The sequence below is a fragment of the Artemia franciscana genome, chromosome 17 (assembly GCF_032884065.1).
Source record: "Artemia franciscana chromosome 17, ASM3288406v1, whole genome shotgun sequence".
Taxonomy (NCBI): Eukaryota; Metazoa; Arthropoda; class Branchiopoda; order Anostraca; family Artemiidae; genus Artemia; species Artemia franciscana.
In genome coordinates, this window is record NC_088879.1 from 20922553 (window position 1) to 20939392 (window position 16840).

At 34.7% G+C, this 16840-nt stretch overlaps 2 protein-coding genes across 3 annotated transcripts in view; both read right to left on the reverse strand.

Moving 5' to 3' along the window:
* Positions 1-16840, reverse strand: part of LOC136037985 (WASH complex subunit 4-like) — a 444769-nt gene that overhangs the window by 336970 nt on the left and 90959 nt on the right. The window lies entirely within an intron of this gene.
* The window catches only part of LOC136037983 (haloacid dehalogenase-like hydrolase domain-containing 5), a 50980-nt gene that overhangs the window by 16835 nt on the left and 17305 nt on the right, over positions 1-16840 (reverse strand). For both annotated transcript variants that reach the window (XM_065720885.1, XM_065720886.1), the window contains 2 exons: positions 4306-4515; positions 2926-3129 (listed from right to left, as the gene is read on the reverse strand). In XM_065720885.1, the coding sequence (XP_065576957.1) occupies positions 2926-3129; positions 4306-4515 (414 nt within the window). The remainder of the gene's footprint in view (positions 1-2925; positions 3130-4305; positions 4516-16840) is intronic.

The window sequence follows — 16840 nt, forward strand, 5'->3', positions numbered from 1 at the left end:
CATGAGAATTGTTTTGCTTCATCTAGAAAAACTTAGTATTTTTCCCAATACCCACAAAATGTCACAGCACTGAACTACTTCAGGGCGAAAAACTAAGGGACACTACTCTTCCATGCTTCCTGATTCAAAGCATCTCGTTGACTACCTCCCAAGAAATGTAATTTTTAAAAAGCCATTTAGCAGTTAATCCTACGGCAATCAAAATCTCAGTTGCTCCAAAAAACAGGTATTTTCGAACAGCGAAATGATCTGAAAACTGTTTCCCAATTTCATATATCTTTAAAGTACATGGTCTATAACCTAATATCTTTTGAGTAAGAACGGCTGATCTAGCAGACTTCGGTAAAAAATAATTCGTAAACATGACAATTTGGTGCCTTTCAAAACGATTGTTTACGAAGAATTTCTTCGATAGGTAAAGCAAATTCACCATACACGAGCTCATGATCACATGAAGAATAGTCTAGATGAGCCCCTCCCCGTTCCTCACTCTTCTTCGGCCATAAGCTCTTGGACTTGCATCATCCAGGGTTCTGTGGCTTCAAAGTTGCATCAAAAAAAAAAAAAAAAAAAAAAAAAAAAAAAAAAAAAAAAAAAAAAAAAAAAAAAAAAAAAAAAAAAAACACGCCTACAAGAGCAAAAAGACGATATAACTGAAGTTTTGAATTCGAATAGCACTACTATTTCTGTTTATTCTCCATTAAGTAGCAATATTTTTGATAACCCTAGCCACGAAATACCTTTTTGAAGAAACGTTCCTTATTAGCAAAGACTTAGGTATAAAACAGGTTGTTCGAGAGGCAATTCAAATTAGACTCAAATTAAATAATATTTTCTTAAATAGGTATTTGGGGGAATACTCATTAAATGCCTTATATACAAATTTAATTAAAATATTTTAACAAATTACATTACAAAACCTGTGAACAATACCACTCAACCTGTTACGGATAGACCTTTTAGGCTAGCAGCGAAAAAGGCAAGATTAGATTTGAAAGCTTGTTTTTAGCTATTTTATTTCATTTCAGTGAATTGTGTCTTTTTCCACCAGTACCATTCCTTTCAGAAGTACCAGTCCTGGTTGAACTTCCGTTAAATAATTATGCCGGGACTGTTTAAAAGGGATTTTAGTTTTAATGATTGTATTTTAATGTGAGTTTCTTTTATATATTTTTACATTCGTTTTGCTGAGGACATCCCTTGGATATAAGGACGAAATATTCATCAAAAGTTCACCCACTGCCTTACAGAAAATATTTACTTATTAGTTCTGCTAATATTTTGTTGTCCATGATGGAAAGGCAGTGGTCATTGTCACTATTTAGTACAATTATGTTGCTCAAAGCTGTTTTCGGAAGTGGTAAGGCGTCAGGGGAGAACTGGTGATAAACAACTGTAGGTCATGCCCTTTATGCCGACTGTTGGGCCTGATTTCTCGGTTGATGTCACATGTTCCGGAGTGTTGAATTCTCAACAGACTATTTGAGTCACAAGTTAGCACTGTGTTCATCTAAGTCAAATTAAAGAAATTCCTTGCTGATGCTACTGATATTGATATTCCTTGCTAAATTCATCCATGATATTATTCTATAGTTATGTAGTAATTATTATTATAATTGATAATTTTTTTGCTTATGTTAAGCGAGTATAATGCATCTTGATTCCGTACGCGACTGAACAGAAGAAAGTTTTTTTTAATGTAAACTGGATTAAAGCATTTAAATTAGTGAGGCCAATTGGATTCCACATGCATGAAGAAGGAGGATCCCGTTAAGAATTTCTTTTTTCTTCTTAATTTTGTGGTTGCTCAAGAGAACTATTCCCAGAGGTAAGAAATTATGATTAGTATCATTTTTTTTTCTTGATTGTGAGTGAGATTGTATTGATTTAAACATCTGGACTAAACTGAACAGGATCTAACCATATTTCAGGGCTACATAGTGTTCATTCATTGAAGGTGTGATAACCCATGCATTATTTGTGGTTATTTACTAAGTTTGTTCTAGGTTTGACTACATTGTGCAGGGCAAAACTTATTAAATTGTCTTTGAATATTGCTAATAGGCGTTTCATCAAGCTTATTAAACTATTAAGCTGTCATACATACAAAAGAAAGGATTTAAACAACAGAAACCTTATATTATGATTAGCGCCGCAATGAAATAATAGCTTTCTCAAAAATCTAGCTTTGATCAGTGTATCATGGATGACTTTACACGGGAGAGGGTTGTGGGAAATCCATAAGAATTATACGAAAAACGTAGTGAGATCTAAAAACAATATATAAATATTATTGTTGCTTGGGCCGTCCCAAACACCCCTGCCCTTCTTTGGCAACCAACGACTGAGCAAAGAGACAAATGGGAGCGTCCTGGAGGGGGGAGGACACCTTCGGGTAAACATTGAATGACTGACAGAAATAGCCTTTGAATAAAGTGAAAATAACATACAATTCTTTTTTTAGGCTCTTTCCGAATATAATAATCGTCTTCGGCTCAATTTAAGTTTGAAGCCCTATATGAATCCTCAAAGATGATATATTTTTCTCTTATTTAAGATACAGCTCATATACCTCTGTTAGCGTCACTCTTATTAAAATCCCTTATCTATAAATTGAATCGACAGCTACAAATTCGAGAATCAACAAACGCATGGGAATATTTAGAAAGGTTAGGTTAAGTTAGGTTAAATTTGTATTTGTGCCAAAAACAATTACTATATTCAGAAAGAGCATAAAAAACACATCGAGTGGTATTTTCACTTTACTCGTAGGTCATTTATGTGATTATTCAATACTTACCCATCTTCCACTCAAATACGGACAAGTAAAAGAATATTATCCAGAGTTCGGAAAAAATAAAACTGTATGCGTTATAAAAAATTGACAAAAAATACACAAATAAAAAATAAGAAAAGATAGAGTACCAAAGAAGCTCGTCTTTGACAGTCCACTGCGTCCAGTGAAGGAAAGGCTGTCCTAATACTATCAATAGTAGATACTTTGGTGAATCCAAGGTTCTCAGCAATATCCAAAATGGGTCCTTGACCACAGACTAGAACATGATGATTGTGATACTGACTGAACATTCTTAAAGGAGAATGGCCCATCACAACTTGATCTTCAGTTATCTAAAAATAATAATTCGAAATATATGAAAATGAAGCTACATGATAATAAGAATAAGTTAGGATAAAAAAGTAAGAATAAGTACACCCATCAAATACATCATAGGCAAATTCTAAGTGAATAAACTCTTTCTTCTTCCAAAGTAGGTGCCTCTTCTAAATTTTAATTGTCAATAAATGACCGATTACAAACCAAAATACTTAAATGTTTGACAAAAAAAAATCTGATAATAAATGCCGAAGTAACTGTTAAAAAAAACAACCCACCAGTGTCATGCATCAAGAGCAGATCCGAGAGGGTTGAAAACCGCTCACCCAAAAAGTGAGGATAGGAAGATATACAGACTTGGTAATCAAATAAAAAAAAGGTTTTAATTATAACTTATTTCGTCATTACCCAATTTCCGCAGTAATGGAAAACATATTTGAGAAACAAATACATTTATGACAACCAATTTGTACTGCACATTCTTTGCCAAAGCCTTCCGTCGACTTGGAGTCAAGCGAACTTCCCAATTTAGAGAAATTCCCTAGATCGGACTAAGCCTTTTTTAGCCCTGGGTGAAGATTTAAATCATTTTCACACCATGACATCGAAATTTCAACGTTTGGACTTTACACCACATGTTTTCACACCAAGTCGGAACTTAGCTCGTCATTGAACCAAATTAAATAAATAAAACATTTTTTCAACTGAAAGCAAGGAGCAACATAAAAAAGATTTTAAAAACACTCCTGCAACTAACTCATAATAAACTATTTCAATTGAAAACAATCAAAATTTTTTTTTAAACATTTCCGCTTTTTTTAGGCAAAGTGACATTAAAACGGAAATGAAGTTATATAGTAAGTGAACATTAAAACGAAAACGAACTAAAATTAATAATTTAAATAGCACATAAAGCAACAAAAAATATCACAAATAGAGTAAGGCTCCCTCCCTCCTAACACCATCCAGTGCATGATATACCCTTTGGTTTATAAAGACATTCGGTCAAACACAGTAGTTTTTCTTTTCAAACCTGAGGCACTATTTCATGGTCTTGCCTGGAAATGTTTGTCTTTAGATTGTACAGCCAATTCCAAATTAACTAATTCTTTCTGTTTTTGGGAATATTTAGTTGGCGTGGAAATACTAATATATATTTCCTAAAATAAATATGAAATAAATTGTGCTACCTTGATATTCAGCCATTCTGAGAGCTGCTTGGCCTTTTGACTTCTTAAATTATTGCCAGCATTGGTGACAAAAACAGTGGGCACTTTAAATTTACCAGTTTTGTCAACGAGATTTCTAAAAGCCTCAATAGCAGTCGGTAGTACTTGTCTTCCTCGAACAATAACACCATCAATATCAAATAGTAATCCAAATGGCATTGAGTTTTTCACCTAAAAAATAAAGAAGACTTCGATGTCAACAGGTTTGACCCTTAAACAAAAGGGGGACACCCTTCATAATATTCCATTGTAAAATTATTTGGTTCGCAGCTAGGATGTTTAAAGGGGAAAACCTTAGAAAAAAACTAGAACACCCCTTCCACGCCCACCATTTTCCAAAAACATCCAATAAAGATTTTGAGATAGCCGTTTTGTTCAATGTAGTTGGAAGGTCCGGAATTAGGCCTTTGACGATGACAACCACCCCAAGGCCTTTAGGACAAGGACTGTAAGTTATGCCCTGGGGCACATAAGATTTATATAGAAAGAGTGATCATATAAACTTGGGAGAGGGCTCATTGGATGGTTAATCAGAAGTCCCGTTTATGAGATTCAGAGTGATAGGAAGGTGAATACCCTCCCCCCACCTTGTATTTTCCCAAAATGTATCTGATAGAAATTTTGAGATGGGTATTTGTTGTCATAGAAACTTCTAAAAGGTTCATTCGATTTGATATTGACAGGGCTAGTTCCTTTTTCAATAGTCAAAAGTGATTAGTGGGAAACTAACCTTTCTCCCACATCCACCATTTCCCCAAACACATCCAATCAAAATTTTGAGATAGCCAATTTGTTCATAAAAATGAGATAGTTATTAAATAAATGCAGTTTTAATTTGTTATAATATTATCCACAAGGCAACAATGAAAAATGACATCCCAGGACTAATCAATTAATACAAAAAAAGTGTTTTCTTTCGCTTCTCTTCCGTTTTACAATCTAAGCTTTATTTCATTGAAAACAATATGTATTGGGAACGCTTTAGTTTTGGTATGGCTATATCTGGGATTATTTTGGAGGGAGAGACTATAATTTTTTGAGGGGGTGGGAAAAAAACTATACAGAACGTGCCAAAATTTACTTATATGCATTTTTGTAGCCATTTTATTTTATGGGTAAAATTTAAATTTTGACTGAGGGGATTGGGGGGGGGGATGGAAGAAGCACAAGAACACCCGTCACTCCGTATAAGGTGTTTTGGGTGTTTTGTTCGAGTAAATTGTTTTGGGTGTTTTGTTCCAGGTGGCTTACATAAAACTTAACAAAATGCATCAGCATTAGTTTATTTGCATTTGTGCAGCCTTTTACGAGTAGAATTTAGCCTTCGAGGTAGGGGGGGGGGGAATGAACTGCAGCCAGGTAACAGCTTTACTCTGGATACGGCCTTGTTTTATTTGAGAAGAAGTCCATTTTTTTATTTCTCTCGCTTTGAAAACTCTTAATATATATTTCTTTCAGGAAAGTACGAATAACAATCGCACCGATTGGAGTGCAAGTGATGCCTCAAGCTAGCAGCAGTTATAGAAAGGGGATCTGACAAAGAGCCGTTCCTGGGGTTGTTGGAGCCAAAGGAAAAATTATTTACAACATCCCTCTTCCAATTCAAAGATAAGAAAAAAAAAATCAGTGAAAAATTTGATCAAAGTGGTCAACCCCAAGCCGCGGCCCCAGAACTACCGTTCGAAGAAGCAACTCTAGTGTCCTCCCTTCCCCTTCGAACGGCTCTGGACAGACAGAACTTGGAAACTGTCATCGAATATCCTTTAAAAAATAGTAAATGTTATATCATAGGCTAAAGACTTCAAAAATTTATATTTTCATTTCTCACTCTAGCCCCTTCACTCTTAGTCAATTCTTTTTATTACATAGCTCAATAAAACCGATATAACCGGTAGTAGATAATAATGCTTGCTAGTTTATAGCTTTTCGAAGTTCGGAATTTTGAAATTAGAAATATGAGATCAATCAATTTGCCCCTGAAAGCTATTTAATATTAGTTTCGATGCAAAGGAAAAATATAAATCAATTTTAAATTACATATAAAAATTATTAGCATAAAAAATGAATTTGTTTTATAAAAGGGAGGAAATACCAACGCAAAACGGGCCTGATCTTCACATACCTTTTTTTTTTTAGTATATTGACCCACTTGTAGTAAATACCTGGAGAACATTCATTCAAACCAAAATTCAAAGATCTAGGGGCCGTTTTTATGTGACAGTAGAGTAAAATAAATTACCTTTTTTGCAACGAACAAGATTTTTGCTGAAATAAGGCCAAAATGCTATCGGCACAAATTGCAAGATAGCAAATCAGCTTGAAAATGTGGAAAAGATCATTTATGCCACGAGACACAGGCTGATGACATATACAGTGATGTTAATGAGGGAGGGTAGGAGACTTGTACCCCGATTTTTTCCCTCCGTCGGATTCTATAAAATTTAGTTTTTTCTTTGAAAAATGCTTTTTTGTCTTTTCATTGAAAAAAAGTTTGCTCTAGATGGGTATTGAAAAATACATCCCCTTACCTCTATAAGTTTTTGTGAACTGACGCCACTGGACATGGTACATGGTGGCGCAATCATCCATAAGCACACGCATGAAGTCCAGCAGAAACGAGTAATTGTTGTAAAACATTACTTGACATTTAATTGTACTTCAGCTTTGAATCAAATAAAAAAAACAAGTTATATGAAAATACACGTGGAATCATTGAAATTCAAAATTTTCTAAAGAATAAGGTCACAAACTCTCCTCCACCCAGTTGCACGTGCCATATATGAGCGTTTGGCACCATATTCATGATGAAGAAGACCATCATATTAATACAAGGGTCAGAGGCTGAACTTGTACTAGTTTATGCTCATTAGCCAATTCCTTTGCTATTAATAAAATTACGGACAATCTGTGTGAATTTTGGAAGTACATTACATAACAGGAAAAAAAATGTGCTAGGGAAATTCTCTTCCCCCATGAAAAGTTCATCCATGGAAATATCCTCCCAAGTAACCCCCCTCAACTCTCCCCCTAAACCAAAAAAAATCTCCCTGAAAACGTCTGTACACTTCCCAGTAACCATTACTATATGTAAACACAGGTCAAAGTTTGTTGGGTCAAACTTGGAGCCCCTCCAACGGGGACTGCGGGGGAGTAAGTCGTCCCTAAAGACATAGTTATTAGGTTTTTCGACTAAGGTGAATAAAACGGCTATCTCACAATTTTGATCCGGTGACTTTTGGGGAAATGAGCGTGGGAGGGGGCCTAGGTGCCCTCCAGTTTTACTCTACAATTTCTACTCTCGCATATCCACCATTGTAAAAGTTGAATCTTTTCGATGTTCAAAAGGAACTTAATCTTTCGCTTTCAAGACAACGTACGCATACATTTCTAATAATATATCCATGAATGCTTGTCTGATAGTTCAAATATTTGTCTTCTTCAGCATTCAACGCAAACATAACTTTATAATTTGCAGGCACTTTCTTGGAATATTTATCCTCACTTTTTTTTAAATATGATGCAAGTGTTTATCATTCCAATATACAAAAAAATACTGATTGAAAAAATACAATAAACCAGGTAGTGTCAATGTCCTGCCGTAAGTATCACTGGGGCAGTCTCCAAAAAAAAAATCCAAAAACCCATATTCACCAGTCCAAAAATTCCGAGTCCAAAAAAGGATGGGTAAAAGTTGGGGGAGGGGTATTGGGGTCCCCTTGTAGGTTGGGACATGGATGACCAAGGGATGTCGTATCAATGCTTAAAATACAGACGACTTTGTTAATTTCAACTATATGCATATCCCAATGCTAAGCAATATTTTCAAAAGACAATAAATTTATTCATATAATTGTCATGGCATGAATATTAAGTATTATAATAACTGGACATTCCTTTTATTTAGTTGAGATCGAATATTTGCTAATCATATCCTGATAGGAATATGTAGGTCATTCCCCCGAAACGTGTCGGATACTTGTCGGGGTCGGATCAAAATTTTGAGATAGCCATTTTGTTCCGCATAGTCGAAAACCATAATAACTACATCTTTGGGGATGACTTACTCCCCCACAGTCCCTAAGGGAGGGGCTGCAAGTAACAAACTTTGACCAGCTTTTACATACAGTTATGGTTATTGGGAAGTGTACAGACGTTTTCAGGGGGATTCTTTTGGTTAGGGGGGTTGGGGGGAGGGGGCTATGTCGGAGGATCTTTCCTTGGAAGAATATGTCATGGGGGAAGAGAAACTCAATGAAAAGGGCGCAGGATTTTCTAGCACTACTATAAAAAAAAATGAAAAAAATAAACATGAAAAAGTTTTTTCAATTGAAAGTAAGGAGTAGCATTAAAACTTAAACGAACAGAGACTATTAAGCATATGAGGGGTTCTAAAAATACTTTAGCATAAAGAGCGAGGTATTTAGGAGGAGATAAATACATCGCTCTTTATGCTAAAGTATTTTTAGTAATTTCAACTACTTATTCTACGGCCTTTCTGTTTCAGGGGCTATTCTTAAAGAATTGGGACAAAACTTAAGATTTAGTATAAAGAGCGAGGTATTAACTGGGAGACAAACCCCCTCATATACATAATAAAAATATAGGAATATAAAAGTTTGTTAAGTAAATTAATTCTTAAGTTACGTATATTTTTTACTAATAAAAACGTTCGTCAAAAATTAAAAGTTGTAGTTGCCTTTTTAAGTAACCGAAAAACTGGAGGGCAACTACGGCTTCTTCCCTACCCCTTATTTCTCAAGATCGTCTGATCAAAATTAAGAGAAAGCCATTTAGCCAAAAAAAGAATTAGTATGAAAATTTCATTTTAATAATTTATGTGCGGAGAGCCAAAATCAAACATGCATTAATTCAAAAATGTTCAGAAATTAAATAAAAAACTAGTTTTTTTTAACTGAAAGTAAGGAGCGACATTAAAACTTAAAACGAACAGAAATTACTCCGTATATGAAATGGGTTTTCCCCTCCGCAATCCCTCGCTCTTTACGCTAAAGTTTAACTCTACCACAATTCTAATTCTTAAAACAATTAAAACCTTTAGCGTAAAGAGCGAGGCGTTGAGGAAGGGAAAACCCATTTCGTATACGGAGTAATTTCTGTTCGTTTTAAGTTTTAATGTCGCTCCTTACTTTCAGTTAAAAAAAAATAGTTTTTTTTTTATTTAATACAATGAGAAATGGTTTATAGATAGATAAGTGCATTTCAAAAGCCCAAGCACCATATAAAAACAAAAATATAAATAAATAAAAAACAAGGAAGTAAACAAGGAAGGAAAACAAGGAAAACAGTACAAATTATAAGCACACACAGAAACAGCATACAACGCGGAAATACCTAATCAAGCGACAAAAAAAGAATTTAACATATAAAATTTTCTTCTTACAAAAGATTTATATAACACGATTTTCCCACGGGAAATATTATGATTGGGTTACTATTTTGCAGGATACCAGGAAGCATCAAATTAATCCCATGTAAATATTATTCCCGTAAATCAAAGAGCACTGGGCTTTTCCGAAAAAAAGATCCAAGTCTTCATCCTCATCATTACAAAGCGGACAAACATACCACCTATCAGGATCAACTATCTTTTGTTTTTGTCGATCATTTTTTGCCTGTTCTGGATTGGAAGACAATTCACCCTAAGCTGAATCCAAAGACGTAGAATCATAGCCGGTATATTAAAGTTAAAATAAACTTCCTCGCCAAAACTAGATTTTGCCTGATTATTATGTGTTGAGTTTATAAAACCAGCTCTTGCCAATACTGAATTTCCTGACTCTGCAGGTATATCACTAGAAAAAAGACCACTATACCATGAGTAAGGCATTCCGAATTTTCCTAGCAATGATTTTATTTGGGATGACAACGAAGTTTCTAGACCACCTTTCAACATCTGATCATATGCCGCTCTTACTAGTCTATCTTCATTACTCTTAATTAACTTCAGCCAGAATCTAAGCATTAAAATAGACCTACGTGGCTTAAAAAAAAAAACAACAAAAAAACAGGCCCATATCACCTATCAGAATCCGTTAATGAGTTGTCTAATGTAGACCTAACGCTCTTTTATAATACTGGAACTGAAGAGACTCCAGTTGCTGCACCGTTTCTCCAACCCATATCTCTGCTCCATATTCTATCAAGGGTAAAATTTTTGTAATAAATAATCTTTTATGCAAATATAGGTTTTTAATCTCCATTATCGTCAGGTTTCTAAAAATTGCCGACATAGCCACTCTACCTCTCTCAAGTATTTCATCAACATGACTCTTTAGGCTTCCATCTTCCGATAAGATAAACCCTAAACATTTCATTGTTTTACTTATAATTAGTTCCTTATTATTAAGTTTAAATCTATACTTTTCTTCACCACCTACACTCCTTTTTTTAAAAAAAAAATTTTCAATTTTATATTATTATATTGTGTAGTTAATATTATATTCTTATTTTAATTTTGGTGGTGATACTGCACCACCAAAGCAATATCATCTGAAAAATAATAAATGAGATAGTTTTTGAGTCCCTAGGCTAACTTTTGGAGCCCATGAAAGTTAGCAACATCATTTATAAAAATATTAAACAACTTAGGAGAAAGGCGTTTTTAAAACTAAATATTTTCACAGAGTTCCTTTAAGATCTTGATTGTTTAAAAGAATATTATGTTTATTTAAAAACACAGTCAAGGACGGTGTTAAACTGCTCTTGTATCATTGAGTAAAAAATTCGAGCTGGGAGTAAGTTTGAACTAGTCAAAACTATTACTACTACCTAGTACTAGTACTAACAACTCACCACAGCACACAGCCACCTGAAGCCAACGCAACTACGCACACTTCTCCTACAACCCAGTCTATTCAGAGCCTCCTTCTTTAAACCCTCACAGGAAGTCCCATTTTCATCAAATCATTCTTTAAGATATCCTCCCGCCCTAACCATGGACGACCAGCTTTCCGTTTAGCCCTTGACAGTTGGCCAAAAAGGACAATCTTCGGCGACCTGCCATCCTTCATCCGCAGAACTTGCCCAAGCCATCTCAACCTTTCTCTCATTATAGCCCAAGAAAGCGGGATCGAACCACATTTTTCGTACAGCCTAATGTTTGAAATAATGTCATTCATCCGGGTACCCAGTACAGTCCTTAGGCAATTTGTCTAGAACACATCTAGCAAATCTTCATCCGCTTTTCGAATTAGCCAAGCTTCAGCAATTTCTCAATGCAATTCAAGCAATTTCTCAATTTCTCATGCTGATTTAGGAAAACAATGATCCTCTAGTCTTTAGTTTGAGATAGAAAGATATCGTCTTCTAAAGTAGATAAACAAATGCTATTTTACCCTCTTCACAGCGTCAACTACGATTAAATACGACACGAAACTAGTTTTTTTCTAGTGTGTTTTATAATCTCTCACTGCAGTGTTTTTCCTCTCTGCAATGTTTCCAATTTTACAACCATTTCTTGCAGTTCCTGGAGTTTCATTTTCTTTTTCATTCTATACTTTTTAGCGGCTATTCTATTACCTTCCTTGCGCTTGGCTACCTTTTCACATGCACTAAGGCGATCATCTGAATTTTGACGACAGTTTCTTTGAGTCAGCCCTTTCAGTGTTATTTCCTCTTGTCTCGCTAATACATTTTTAGGCTCAAGCTCTTTAACATTTGATTGAAATTTGAGAGAATATCTATCAAAACACTCAACATTTTTTCCTCCTTGGTTTTTCGATCTCACTCTCCTAAATTTATTTGTAGATTCTTGTAAAGCACTTAAGGAGTTCGGTTCCACAACGCCTGTCTTAACTTCTTCGAAACTTAGAGTGTTACAAAAAGATAATCCAGGTTCTCTTTTCCTTGATATATCAAATGCGTCATCTTCGAAAGTTTGAGTGCTGGAGAAAGATGATCCACCAGCTTGTGATCTAGTTGATAAATCCAAAGGCTTCAGAATTTCATCTCCTGAAATATTTGTTGTCTGGAAAGACTCCCTTTCCCTTAGTAAATCAATTCCATCTTCTCTAATTGACACGGCTCCTAGATTTTCGGCTGGAAAGTCGATGTTTGCTATGACTTGGCGCTCAAGTTCAAGGTAATCTTTCTTTCTCTTTCTGTAAGTCCCGGCAGCTTCTTTATTACGCTCTCGTGTCCATTCTATTTTGGGGAAAAGAGCTTGAATATTTTCTAATTTATTGGGCTTTTCAACTTCCGAAGCATATTCTGTTCGCGAAGTTTGATGTACCTCATTGAAAAAATTTCCATGCCCTATAAATTTCTGAGACGTATGTGAATCAATCATTGTTGGAAAATCTAAGATAGGGGAGTCAGAAGTCTCTGAATCTTGAAAAGTGTTGACAACTGAAGACAGTTCTGGACTTCGTTTATCTTTAATATTTTCTTGTCTTTTACATAATCCATAATTAGCAACTGGCTCTTGGACTCTTTTTCCTTCATTACTTTTCGCTGATTGAGGCCAGAAAGAATCCTTTTGACACTGTTGATGCATCTGTTCCTGTAAAGATATTTCCCTACTGATTTCATGAGCATCCCCAGACACCTCAGAAATTGAGTTTTGTATTCCACAGCTTAACAGATTATCAGTCACTATACTTGAAGACTCCTTGTCTTCGTTTCTTGGAATTTCGTAGGAGATTGGAGATTCGTTGAAAATTTGTTGGAACTTAGTATTTATTTCATAGTCTTGGTTACCTGCTGTTGGTTTCTCTTTGTTTTTAAGCATTTCTTCTCTGATATATAACTATTAAGTTTGCTTGACCTTTCTGCCTGTTATATTGATGTTGACATCATTGCAACTGACGTCATCATGTTTTAATATAACGTCATTTATGGTATGATGTCATTCACCATCGTGTATGTCAAGATGCAGTTTTGTATAAAAAAAAAGTTTCATTTTTAACATCATGTTTTGGTACTTACAAAAGCATGTATATAAAACAATCGCTTAAACAACTCTCTATGATGTTCCAGTACCCTGCTAACAGTTAAGAAGAAAAAATAAGTGCAACCCATGGAAAAAAAGTAATCTTTCTTGTTGTTTAAGCCAAGGGACTGTAGATTTCCTGTAAAGGGGTTTTCAGACATAGCGATTCTAATGGTGTACTTTTTGTTTCGATACGGTGCCATTTTTCAAAATATTGTTCAAAAATTCCATAGATTTCGGAATAAAATTTCATTATTGAGATTAATCGAGAAAATAATAATCATTCGTCAATAAGCTACAAATGACAATTTTGTTCATAAATTATGAACGAGCCACAGCCATAGTAGAAAAAAAAAAACATGTTGGAAAAATAGCTAGTGAGGAAAAATCGACATTTGTCTCTGATTCAAGAATGGTAACTTTCGATTAGTCGTCAAAGTACCATAAGCAAGGATTACGAAATATAAACCTTAATTCACAACTGTTTCTTGTTCTACATCTAAATAGATATCATGTTACCTTATTTTGAACCTTTAATACACTACTAGGTCATACTTCAAAACTTACATGTACGTACACTTACTTTGGGTCACATGTTAGGTTTACGAAATTTAAACTTAAATTCACTATTTTTTCTTATTCGAAACAGAAGAACAAGCTGCCTTATCTTGAACGTCTCTAACACCATTGTTTCACACTTTGGACATTTATACCAAATATAATGTATAGTTCTAGTGTCCTTTTAAGATTCAACCATGATGAAGAGCAACTAGCCCCCTTCCCTCCATGACATTCTCTTTCCCGGAATGTCCTAGAGCATTTAAGGTTTCTATGGAATGGGTGGTCATATAAACTTTGAATCAGATAGAGCTCAATTGATTGGAAGTCGTAAGTTTTAGTGCCCTTTTTAGGAGTCAAAATTAAATGCATGGCAATCAGCCACACACTCCGAGCCTATTATTCTCCAAAACATATCCGATTGAAATTTTAAGAGATCTATTTTTTTTTCACCCTTGTTGAAAGGTCCAATAATAATGCCTCTGGAGATGTCAACCTCCCCACAGCCCTCAGGACAAGGACTGTAAGATAGACATTCGTTTATTGTTAACACATCTATATATATATATATATATATATATATATATATATATATATATATATATATATATATATATATATATATATAAGTTGTTTGTCTGTTGAATGACGTCATGTTTGTGTGTCGACTGACCTCATATTTGTCGACTGACGTCATTATAAGGATTGAGCTGTATGTCGTCATGAAGTTGTTATAACTTCATAATATGCAATATATAATAGCAATATCTTAGGAACATAGGATATTAAGGCGAGAAACTTTGGATACATAGAAACTGTATGGAACTAATTCAAAGCACACTATGCCTGCACAGGTTGTTGAGCAGACATCTCAGAAATGCTTCAGGAACGGTTGATGGTATTAAGTCAAAACTTTCAGAGTCTGTTGAAGGGGATGTTGAAGAAACCAAAGGTCCTATGCATATACTGCAGCTAATGTTGATCTAAATATTGCGACTGAGCAAACTAAGGCATTAAGGTGAAGCTTCTAAGGATTATTTACGTGGATGTTGAAATAAAAAAAAAAAAACAACTTAAGAATGTAGACTTTCAAAAGGGTGACAAGTAATACCAGCTATGGCCAGAACCCCAGAAAAATTGCGTACTTTACTTGCATAATTTACGTCACATTCTCTCCTTGTATGGCTGATTAACGCTACGTTGACAAAGGCTGAAAACTGCCTATGAGCAATTAGATCATGCATCCAAACCGAACTCCAATCTATATATATAAAAATAATTTGTTTGTGTACTGACGTAATGTTTATCCACTGTCGATTGACGTCATTTTTTTCTGAATGGCGTCATTATAAGGATTGAGCATTATGCCGTCATGAAGTTGTTTGTCGACTGACGTCATGTTTGTTGACTGTATATGACGTCATTATAAGTATATAAGAAGGCCTTTCAAAGAGAAATTTTTAATATAGATCTTAAAATGACAGAAGAAACAGCAAAGGAAGCTGCTCAAAGAGTTAATTTAAAGAGAAATTTTAGTATAAATCCTACAATGGCAGAAGAAACAGCCGAAGAAGCTGCTCAAAGAGTTAATGCCAAAAGGCTTGCGGCTAATATAGAAAGTAAGAAAAGAAATCGTGCCGAGGAATCACAACAGCAGCGTGAAAACAGACTTGCGTCTCAAAGAGAAATTACCAAAAGAAAGCGTGCTGAGGAATCACAAGAGCAACCTGAAAATTATCGCCTGGCATTCAGGTACAGCACAGTCGATGATTATAGCTTGAGTAGATGTGTTCAAATCAGGACTATATCTAAAATTTGTCCCTATTGCAAGGCCTTGAATTTTAATGGTGAAACAATGGGAATGTGTTGCGCCTCAGGAAAAGTTAAACTTCCTCAACTGGCTGCACCACCAGAGCCATTGAAGACTTTGCTTACTGGAACTAAGTCAGAATCTAAGCGTTTTTTGTTAAACATCAGAAAATATAACTCATGTTTCCAAATGACGTCGTTTGGTGCCCAAATCGAAAATCAAAATCAATTTATGCCTACTTTCAAAGTAAAAGGGAAAATTTATCATAGAGCAGGGTCCCTTCTACCATTCTCAGGCAAGAATAATAAATTCTTACAACTGTACTTCATCAGTGATAGAAATTCTGAATTGAATGCTCGTTGCGAAATTTCTCCCGACGTTGAAAGGACTATCGTTTCCCAGTTGCAACATCTTTTCCACGAAAATAATAATTTAGTGCGTCTGTTAAAAACAGCAATCGATTTGATGCCTACTGATACGCATAAAATTGTTATTTCCGCTGACAAAACGTCTACTGGCCAACATGTGCGTAGATACAATGCTCCAACTATCGACGAAGTGGCAATCGTTATGGTCGGTGAACAGTTTTTACCTCGAGATATTATTCTTCATAAGCCAAACGCTCAGTTGGTAAGAATTGCTGAAACTCATCGAAAAAAAAAGAAAAACTAAAAACAAAGAAAAGAAAAACTAAAAACAAAGAAAAGAAAAAACTAAAAAAGAAAAAAATAAAAAAAGAAGAAAAAACTAAAAAAGGAAACAAATTCATAAAAAGAAGAAACTAAAAAAAGAAAAACTAAAAAAGAAAAAAACTAAGAGAAGAAAAAACTAAAAAAGAAACTATATATATATATATATATATATATATATATATATATATATATATATATATATATATATATTATATATATATATATATATATATATATATATATATATATATATAAATAAGTTGTATGTATGCATGTTTGTTTGTTTGTGGGTTTGCATATGGAGTCATTATAAGTATATAAGGCTTTGTATATGACGTTATTATAAGATGACGCTACAGACCGGGACACCGAGACACTAATGACGACCGGGACACAGGGAATATAAATGACGACCGGGACACTCGAAGAGAAATTACAGACCTGAAAACCGGGACACAGGGAATATAAATGACGACCGGGACACCC